Source organism: Arachis ipaensis, chromosome B6, assembly GCF_059453495.1.
Source record: "Arachis ipaensis isolate K30076 ecotype BB chromosome B6, ASM5945349v1, whole genome shotgun sequence".
Classification (NCBI taxonomy): Eukaryota; Viridiplantae; Streptophyta; class Magnoliopsida; order Fabales; family Fabaceae; genus Arachis; species Arachis ipaensis.
This window is the reverse complement of record NC_142441.1, coordinates 141,433,129-141,443,999: the sequence shown is the minus strand read 5'-3', so window position 1 is coordinate 141,443,999 and position 10,871 is coordinate 141,433,129. Positions and strand designations below refer to the sequence as shown.

Below are 10,871 nucleotides of genomic sequence, written 5' to 3'. Positions count from 1 at the left end.
TATATAATCTATATTTTTTAAATCTATTAATTGTTTGTTTTTAGTTTGCAATTGTTTTTGTATAAACTCTATATCTTGCACCTATGATTTATTTGTGTGTGTGTAATAAATCAATTTCAGAATAATTGAATAATAAATGAAATTACTTAAACAAATATAAGCTTTCTCAAATGCTGATAATTAAAGTATTTGTTGTCAGACTGCATCTTCAACGGGCTTTTTCTGAACAACATCACGCATGAGTTTGAGTGATTCTTCGAAATCATCACAAAGGAGATAAGGATCTGGAATTACACTTGGATCCACTGATAGAGAAATTATCATCTTATTAGCATAACTTTGGAAATGAATAGTCAACGCCTGCAAAACAAATCCGAACTGATGAGTGGAATGGATGATTCAATGATCACTGCCTAATAATAATCAAGGTAAAACTCTTATTCTATTTTGAGTTTTTTTCCATTTTTTTTAAATAATGTTATCTGGATTCTACTAACTAGAAGCAGTAACTAATTTGGTTCAAGAAACTATGATGAGTTGTTTCAAAGCAAGTTATTTGCTTCTAAATGAATTAAATCCAAGGTAAATTCTCGTTTAAAAAGGTCTATCCAACTCGAATAAAAGTTTTGATGAATTCGTATTAATTAACGAAGCTAATCACAGATTATCATCAACTAGTGAAGCTGTTACTTAACAGAATTAACAGAATCAGTTAGTGCCAGTTATGCTCATCACGTGCAAACTGAACTGATTATAACTAACTCTTTGTATATAAGCTAGGCTAAGTGTATCAACCATTTACTCCTCTCTGTTCTTACAACTTGTCCCACTATAGCTAGAACAATATTATCAAATGCATAACCAGATAAGAACCAATATAAAATATATACTTTCAAAAAGGGGTTATAAACTTTCTGAACAGAAGAGGTGGGGTAAAATTCACATAATAAAAATTTTAAGAACAAAAAGATATGCTTTATATAATTATTGAAGACATACCTGTGGGTGTCCATATACACTAGGAGCAATGTATGCCACAGGATGACCATAGAAACTAACTTCCTCCACCGGCCCTGGCATGTTAGAGAACGCCAACGTTGTATTCAGCAGAACTCTTCGTATTATGAAAGCCGCCACCTATATATATACCCAACCAAATATTTTATGAGAATATATTACTGCTCAAAACTCAATACCACCAATATATATGTCTTGTTATCCCGACGTACCTTAACCCCAAATAAACTGAGTACTAATTTGGCACAAGCGTAGGTGCTAACAGCTTCCAATGAGTGTTTCTTGCGGTCAATGGTAGCCTTTGCTTGGCGAATATGTTGCAATGGATCTTGTTGTGAGGAAATGGAGAAAGGAAGCATGATGTATCCAATCCAATTTCCCCATCTCACTTTCGATTTTTTAGCCATCATATCTGCTATATCCTGACTAACATAATTAATGTTCCACCAATGCATGGTTATATTACAAGTTTACAACTTACTTTTACAACACAAAGAAAAACGCGCAATCTTGCTGATTAAACAAAATGACTAAAAAAATCTTGTATATACACTAAAAACCAGCTACCAATTACTAACCGGAGAATATATCATGGCACACCTACAAATCTATTCGTGTTAATTTGATGACAAAATTCACCTGGATTCCAGAAACTGGTCGAATGTTAACAAGAATGGCTGATCTAAGCCGAATTTTCTTCAGGACACTACTTGACTCCTTCTTTCCATTAGCACCTACTGATTATAGCAAAATAATGTTGGTAACAAATCTATTCATTTTCTGTGAAACTTTAATTTCCGGTAATCAAAAGAACAAAAAGAAGACACTTACCGAATTCCGGTCGATTCAAGTAGCGACTGATACCAGCTTGTGTTATTCCCAACAGAACATCATTGACGGTCTATTAATCGAAATGTGTCCAAAAAAAAAAAAACACCACTTATTAACTTGTTTCCAACAAAACCTATAAATTCATCTCGAAATTATTGTTAACAACTTATTTATTCTATTAGTCTTAAATTAATAATATTTCATGTAAGAATTAATTTTAATTTATTGTTAATATAAAATAATTTTATACATACATCATAATATATGCATCCACATGTAAATAAAACTATCTATCTTTTTCATTGAGAATAGAATAATTATCAAAAAATAAATATAATAAAAAATTATGTAAAATAGTAAATATTTGTGGTGCATCAAAATTAAACTTTAGATTTAAACATATAATTCATGAGTGCATGGGTGGAGAAGTGAGTTATTACCGCATTCATTTGATTCTTGAGAAGCTTGATATCATCCATGCTAACTATCCGATGCACGTAGCGCTTGGTATGAAGCTCCACTCCAGGTGCACCTTTCAGGGGAGTCCACGTGTCCTTGAGAAACAAAACAGTCAAAACAAACATCATCAAGTCCACAAAAGTGTGCCACATCAGCACCAAACCCCACCACAGCGCCATCAACGGCCCAAACAACACCATCAAGAAACCTCTCTTCTGTTTCTCATCCTTCTTTACTGTTGTTGCTGCTGGCATCGCTGGCAATGCATTAGGGTCACTGGATTTACGAGTGCTGGCAATAAGGAGTGACATGAGGGAAGCACCATCGCCCATTGAATGGTGCATGCGAAAAACTCCAACGGATTCTGCGTCTGAGGTTTTGATGTTGAGCAAGTGAAGTTCCCAGAGTGGCTTTGTAATGTCCAGTGGGGATTTTGTACAGTTTGATATGTAGTCTTCAACGAATCTATCTGGAAATTCAATTTCTGATGAATTGATTTCTGGAACTATGATGTGGCTGTCTAAGTCGATTGTGGTTGAGATCCATCTAGTTTTCCTTCCCTTCTTAACCTGAACCACATTGGAAATTAAAGCTATACATGAATTCTTCAGAAAACATGCCATGAATGGGCTCACTGACTATACAAAAGACAATTAGCTTAATTTTTTAATTCGAAGACACATCGATTTTTAATTAATTAAAAATATAAAAATATTTTTTATTTTTAAAGTTTTTTTTTAAATATATAAGAATAAATTAATTATTTAAAAAAAATTAGATATTTGATATTTTAAAAAATAAAAAATATTTTTATATTTTTAATTAATTAAAAATTTATTTAATTTTAAAATAAAAAATTAAAAAATGTATTTATTATTTATTCATTTTTTTAAATTAAAAAATATTATAAAAAATATAAAAATATTATTTATACACTAAAATTAATGATTTATTTATATATAAATATATATAATTTAATTTATTTTTAATATATATTTTATATTAATAACTGATTTTAATATACATCTAACCTAAAATGATAATGTAATTTTTATAACACTTTTTAAGTATGTAAGTTATATAACTACTGTAATGATAATCACTACAGACTCTGTAGTAATGGCATTTTTGTTTGACTAATATTGATCATACAATTAACTCCCGTTTTAGCATGATGGTTCCGCATGCTTGTTTGTATATAATTGTTGAATCAAATTGTGCCAAGTTTTTAAGAATTCTAGCACTAGAAAGGGCTCTAATCTAGTTCTCCCTCTGATTTTTTGTAAGACTAACTAGATGAAATCCTCATATATATTCGTTGGCTCCCTAGTTTCGTTGGAGTTTATCTTACAATGGCTAAGAAGCTAGCCACAAAACTACCATTAATCGAACTCGAAACATAACATTACGTTTAATAACCCAAACAATGAGTACCCTACGTGCCCTAGGCTTCACCGTTCTGTTTTTGGTCATCTTTATCTCCTCTGATTGAAGCAAGATCGTTGATATAAAGTATTTCAACTCCAATATCTGAACCCATTGTTTTGTTTCTTTTAGGTTCAGGCTTGGCTCAACAATATAATAGAATTTTAAGATGAATGTTGAATCTCGTTTTCGCGTGAGTTCGTCACTTCTGAGAACTCGCGCTAAGATTATCACGTGAAGGATTATGGCCTATTAGTGTAGTAAGTAGAAGTTAGTTATTCTGTTAGTTCTAAGGTGGAGTGTTGGTTAGTATTCCTGCGTGAGTAGCTGGTTCTAAGGTGTAGCTTGTCCTGCTCAATGTTTGAACTCGTTTTTTTCTTTTATGGGATGAAATATCTATTGGCTCTTTTAAGAACAGCGATCATGAACACCTGTAAAGACACTCCATCCCTCAAGTTAAAAAGAGTATAAGATGATAGAGATGATATGCAGCATGAATATCATACCTTTTACCTATTAAGAGTTTTTGTATTTACAGGGTTAACTTATTATAGGTGATTGCTAATGTTTGCGGGATTGTTTTTTGGTTTGTTTACTTGATTTCATGGTAACCGTTATTGATGGTGTTTGGATTGATTCGTTAGGAGAGGGAATCGCATCCTTTTTTTACGGCATGTGTTTGCCTTATGCCTTTTAGATTCCGAGTTATAGACGTTATTGGGCCGGACTTTAGGTAACGAATCAGTTAGTATAGTTAGAAGTTCGTTAGACGATATTTATATATTGTAGTGTAAAGATGAGTGGATAGTTTTTTTTTTTTTTTTTTTGTATTATTAAACAATAAGCTCATGTTAATTAGTTTAATTGATTTCTTTTTTAAATTATTTAAGCAAAGTCGTACCTGTAAATTTCAGTTGATTTGTTTTTCTCTAGCTAGGTTCTAAAATATAAGTAACGTAGTCATTACTCCATCTTATGATGAAGGCTTTGAGAGTGATGTTTTCAAATTATTCTAGTTGTTTTTTATTGAGTTTCATTTGGAATTTGGAGTAAGAATATCCTGTGTTTCATTTGAAAGAAAACAAAAACAACGAATTGAAAAGAAACAAACTCCTGTGTTTAAGCGGAAGGGAATGAGATTGCTATTATAATATTGTTAATAGATTTGATAGTTAATTAGTTATGTCGTGGATTTAAAAACTTATACTCCACTCTATTTCACTAATTGTTTGATGAAATCTCTTTTATGATTTAAAAATTAAGTAAATATTTACAATAAATATAAAAAAAATAATAAATATGCATTATTTTAATAATAGATAACTCTAAACCAAATATATAAACGAAACTCTTAATCTCTGCACAAAAAAGAACAATAGAACATCACCACCCACATATTTTAGTTAGGGGGAGTTATGCATGGGTCGACCGGGCTTTTGTCAGACATGGAGCCGATATTAATATTTTATAGGGTCTATTTAAAAATCTTAACTAATCTGAAGTAAATTGAAATCGGGTGAACTCGATATATAATCAGTATATATAATTTTGTAAATTTTATATAACGAAAAATATTATAAATTATCGGGATTTAATATTTTTTTGCAATCACTAAGTCATTTGAGTTTAATTTTTTTAGTCTATAATTTAATAAATTTATTTCATATTTTTAAATATTAATAACTAACTGAGGGTCATCAACAATAAATTCTAACTATTATTTAGTATTTTTTTTATATAATAAGTTAATAAAATATGACTCTTAAAAGGTAGATTTAATAAATATTATATATCTTATATTAAAATAAATTATTTTAAAGGCTAAACAACGGTATATAATATAAAAATATTAATTAAAATATAAAAATATAACACTTTGTTACTTATTTTTTTCTATAAAACAAAATATGAATTTTAATTATATAACATAATTCAGGTGGAGTTGAATCTACCTAAAGTAGTCAAACGCAATCCAAAATTGATACGAAGTAAAAAAGATAAACCAGAAATTTAGCAAAATACATTTTATTAGACGGGCCATTTTTTTAGCAAACTCACTAGGAACCTATCTCACACTATCAATGCACTATAACTAGACATTTTTCAACAATAAATGGTATTTTTTTGAGTTTTTTTCTTTTAAATAAAAAAAAAAAAGCAGGGTTCGTTTGGCATTACCCATATAAGCATAGATTTAGAATGATGAAATAGTAGTAAGATAGAAGAAATAGATAATGACTTACGGGCTTGCTAGTGAACCTTGGATGCTTAAGAATAGTTTCACGCAATCCTTCTTTAATTACTTGAGGATTCACGCTTGTTTTGCACCCCATTACGGCCATCACATAGCAGTTGAACTTCGGCGAATGGAACAACCTCGACGCCGGACTCATCGGTTCGCCTCCGCCTCCGCCGCCTCCCCCTCCTGATGACATTGATGATGCCATCTTTAATTTGCTAATTCCCTTTCTCTTCTGCACACACAGATGAGTGCCCAACAAATTAACAATGAACATTCATTGAGACTTTATTGCATTAGAAAAAGAAATATTAAGACTTATTGCTACCCTCATCAAGACCTAGTGCGTGTGAAGCAGGGGAAGATGGCTGATCAACATAATCAATAGTTTTAGGTACTCCATTCTTCTTTTAATGTTTATTTTAACGTTGGTGGTTGCTTGTGCCATTTTGCACACCGAAACCAAAAAAAATTATTACCGATGTATATCAAAATCAGTGATAAGTATAAAATATATATATTTATATATAAATATATTAATTTTTGTCACTGATTTTAAGATATAATTAATATTTTTTTTTAAGAAAATAAAAAAGGACGAAGATATAAACTATACGAATCCTTTCAATATAGTATGTCATAAAATAAATAAAACAGAACAAAACTATAATTTACTCCGCGAGGACCTTGCTTTTCTGTCTTTTATGTTGCAAATGAGAAAGCTAGATATGTTATTTGGGTTCTGAAATTTGATGTGCTTTTAGTAATGTGAAATCTATCGTTACCGAACATGGGTGGTTCCGCCTACTCAACTTAATTAATGGAGGAAAGAAACAGTTAGTTAGAAGCATTAATGTCCCTCCACCCATATAATTCCATATGCATTTAAAGAAACATAGGTTATATTTATATCAACGATTGTTTTTTTTCACAAAATATATTTATCCTTAAAATTAAAAAAAAATTATTCAAATATATTCAACGCCTTAAAATCTCAAGGGAAAAAAAAGAGATACCAAAAGCATGGAGAAGAGGAAAGTTTACTCACTTTTAAAGATGGCTGCAGAAGCAACTAACCCGTATGAGGTGAATCAAGAAGAAACTGATACTCCATGGATGAAAATGAAAAACAATAATTGAATCTTTGTCTTCTATCTCTTTTGCCCATTGTGTTTTCTTGATTTTGCTTGGCGCTTATTAAATAGTTGCCACCAAATGATGTAAACGTGAGCCAACATGTTTGACCAAACACAAATCGAGATTTAAATAATCTCATAATACAATTTCAGACTTAATTTAATAATAGTATTTATATTAGAATCGAGAAAGACAAAAAAACAGTACTCGTGTCTAAGTCTAACTTAATTATTGTCTGCAGTCTCAATTATGCTCAAGTTTTTTTGTTCAAAAAAGAGATATAATATGGTGATTGTGATTAATCACTTTAATTTATAAGTGTTTTAATTAGTAGCGGTTAAGTTTAAAAAATTAAACTATGATAAAAATGATAACATTATTAGAATATTATTTAATTGTTTGTGTAATTAGTTTTGCTAAATGTGCAAGAATTAATTTAATTAAATTTGGCTCAAAAAATATGAAAATGAGTGCAAATTGAGTCAAGCCCACATAAACACTCTATAATTCAAGAAGATATTAGCTATACTCATCCCTTTAATCATTAGAAACAAAAACAAATATCTAGCCTAAAGAACAAAAACAAATCTGGCCCAAGATCATCACAAACCCAAATGATGGTTTACACACAAATCCATTCACTTCACTTAATTACTAACAAGGTAACTCAATTTCACTTCAATTTAAAACACACCACACTTTACATCCATTAAAATCAAAACTCTATCTTCTTTTTTTTTTCACATCACATCACTCTCAAACAAGAAGAAAGAATAGGAAAATTTATAAAAGTTAGGACAAAGCAAAGTTCAGAAAGCAAGTTTTCGATTTCAAGTAAGAAGAGAAGGTCAAAAAAGCTATAACAAAAAGACAAGATCACATCCAAGAACAAATTATAAAAAGAAGATTTTTACATTTATGTTTCGTTAAGGATTGTTAAAAAAATCCTCTGTGTCACAAGCACCATTTTAAAAACTATGAAGAGTCAATAGTGCTTTGCTGCTTATCAACTATAAAAAATCAAACTTGGAGTCAAAGTAAGAACACACGACTCAAATTCAAGAAGTAAAATAAAAAAATGTGGAAAGAGAAGATTAAAGGTATGGTTGCATGTCACTACTTCTACCCTCTCTCTCCTTTGTAAACGTCGATGCAACATCTGTTTATTGCAGGACAGACTCACATTTAACCCCACAAATTTTTAAAAAAAAATAATACTATTATATATATCATTTATTATATTATATTTGTCTCAAAATAAAATATAAATAATTTTTTTATATTTTATGTTAAAAGATATTTTGTTAAACTTAACATGTAATAATAAAATTATATTATTAAATTTGATTTAGTATGAAAAATAAATAAATAAATTCAAAAAATAGCGATAATTAATTTTATTATATTAGTTAATTAATTAATAATTAAATTAAACTTAGTTTTTTAATTAATACAACTTAAATTATTAGTGATTTTCTAAAAATTGTTTAAGATAAAAAACATATTATCTATATATTAATATACTGTAATTATTTTGGTTAAAAAATTTATTTATACTATAAAGACTATAATAAGTAGATTTGACAATTAAATATGAGATAATAAAAAAATAAAATAATTGTTTAAGAACATATATAAAAAAAATAATATTTAGTCATGTTAAAAATAAAAAGAAAGTCATTATAAATAAGTAATGGAGCGCATTGGTGGTTGTGGATTGCTGATGTCAACAAAAAGAAATTCTATGTCATTGACCCTGTCAATAAGCTAAAAAAAGATATACCTGAATTAAGAGTGAAACTGAACAAATTTGTTGTAAGTTATTTTGTTGTAAATTATTCAAATTATTCAGTACATGAGAGGAGTTCGGTTCACTATTGTTACTTCTCTTTATTTACTTTGTGTATCCCTTTTAGGGTTTAATAATTTCCCAGATGAGTGTGTACGTTGGGACGGAACCCTTAATGGAGGACGGACTAGAAGAGAAAGCAGAGTATATCATGCTGAACGGTCAACGTACAGAGTAAGAATCTTTCTCTTCTATAATACTATTTTTAATGTGTTTTATTTTGAATACTATTAATCGTATTATACTCAATTATTGCTTAGCTATGATTCCTGATGCCACCACGGTCAGTTTCACCCGGCGGCGACAGCACCCTCCACCCGTTCGGCGATAAGATCTAGCGACACGAGGAGATGGGATCCAGGAGAAGAGGATCAGCGACGACGAGGCTGGATGCTGGCTAGGGAGACGAGTTCATCGGCGATGACGGCGCTGGGCACTGGGCGGTGGCTCCTGGCCTCCTGTTGCTGTTGGCTGTGAGAGAGAAAGAAAAAGGGGCTAGGGTTCCGTGGAGTGCAGAGAGAGAGAGGGGGGAAGCTGGGTTCCGTGGACTTGTGCGTGAGTGAAAGAGAGAGAAAATGGGAGAGGGTTTATATATATTTTTTATTTTTTTCATTTTTTTAAATTGAAAATCGGGAAAATGAAAAAATCAAGAGTGAAACTGAACAAATTTGTTGTAAGTTATTTTGTTGTAAATTATTCAAATTATTCAGTACATGAGAGGAGTTCGGTTCACTGTTGTTGTTTTTCTTTATTTACTTTTTGTGTCCCTTTCAAAGTTTAATAATTTCCCAGATGAGGGTGTACGTTGGAGCGAAATCCTTAATGGAAGACGGATTAGGAGAGGAAGCAGAGTATATCATGCTAAACGGTCAACGTACAGAGTAAGAATCTTTCTCTTCTATAGTGCTATTTTTAATGTGTTTTATTTTGAATACTATTAATCGTATTATACTCAATTATAGTTTAGCTATAATTGTGACATATACATCATGAAATGACTCGAAACAATTGATCCACGAAAGATCAAAAGTGGGAAAAGACATAAATATAAAGTTTGGACACAAGTAAGTACTTTCTAAATTAATAAACTTCTTTCTTTTCTTATTTCAGTTAGATTCATTTCTTATGTAACTAATTCCTTTCAATTGAAATGTAGGATGAGATTGATGACTTCAGGTACCAATATGGTCCGAATATTCTGTTGCATGAAATGAATAAAATCAGAGACCAAGTGATTTAGAAATCTGAAGCAATAAGACTCCCAAAACCATCTACTGCCATCTACTGCCCTTATTGTAAATTCACATCTGGGAATTTAAATAGTAAATAGCATATACTATGATTGACTGGTTGTAATTAATAATATTTTGATTAACTTGTTAAAAAAGCAAACAATGCTTCTTTCAATGTATATATGTCAATATTAATGTAAATGTTAATGTATATATCTATTCTTAATATCAATGTATATATCAAATGCTAATATTTATATCTGATTCAAGATGGATTACTCCTTGTCCTGTCGGTCTGAGATGTTAATTTATATATCTGTTGGAACTGTCTGTCTGCTATTTTATTCCAGATTCTCAGTAATTGCAATCAGTGTATTTACCAATACATTAGAAATACCAAAAAATACAGTGAACCGAAATTAATACACTGGTCGAATCGAAAGTTACAAATACACTGTACAAAAATCCAGAGAGCTAATTATAAAAAAAAATGTTTCTATCAGTATTCAGTTTCAGAAACACTTGAACTCTCTGACATAGCAAAATAAATTGGCTATTCAATAAAAAAAATAGATTTTTGAAATAAAGGATTTCACAAAAAAATGGCTATTCATTAAAGACTAACAACAGTCAGAAATTAACCCTCCTATAACCTTGGTGAACCAAAATTTGCTCATGGGTG

The 10,871-nt window shown here is 30.3% G+C and overlaps 1 protein-coding gene across 3 annotated transcripts; it reads right to left on the bottom strand.

Annotated features, from left to right (window-relative positions):
* Nucleotides 1-33: 33 nt before the first annotated feature.
* Nucleotides 34-7,153, bottom strand: LOC107605262 (wax ester synthase/diacylglycerol acyltransferase 11). Of its 3 annotated transcripts, none has more exons than XM_016307079.3 (8): nt 7,020-7,153; nt 5,976-6,206; nt 2,289-2,876; nt 1,849-1,918; nt 1,657-1,754; nt 1,230-1,439; nt 1,000-1,137; nt 34-360 (listed from the first exon to the last, which is right to left on the bottom strand). In XM_016307079.3, exons 2-8 carry the CDS (start codon nt 6,177-6,179, stop codon nt 196-198), a joined length of 1,473 nt encoding a protein of 490 aa, XP_016162565.1. In that variant the 5' UTR covers nt 6,180-6,206; nt 7,020-7,153; the 3' UTR covers nt 34-195. The 3 variants fall into 3 exon arrangements, with proteins under 3 accessions (XP_016162565.1, XP_016162563.1, XP_016162564.1); XM_016307077.3 differs by lacking the exon at nt 7,020-7,153 and adding an exon at nt 6,300-6,429; XM_016307078.3 differs by lacking the exon at nt 7,020-7,153 and adding an exon at nt 6,300-6,429 and having other exon boundaries at nt 1,657-1,751.
* Nucleotides 7,154-10,871: the final 3,718 nt, after the last annotated feature.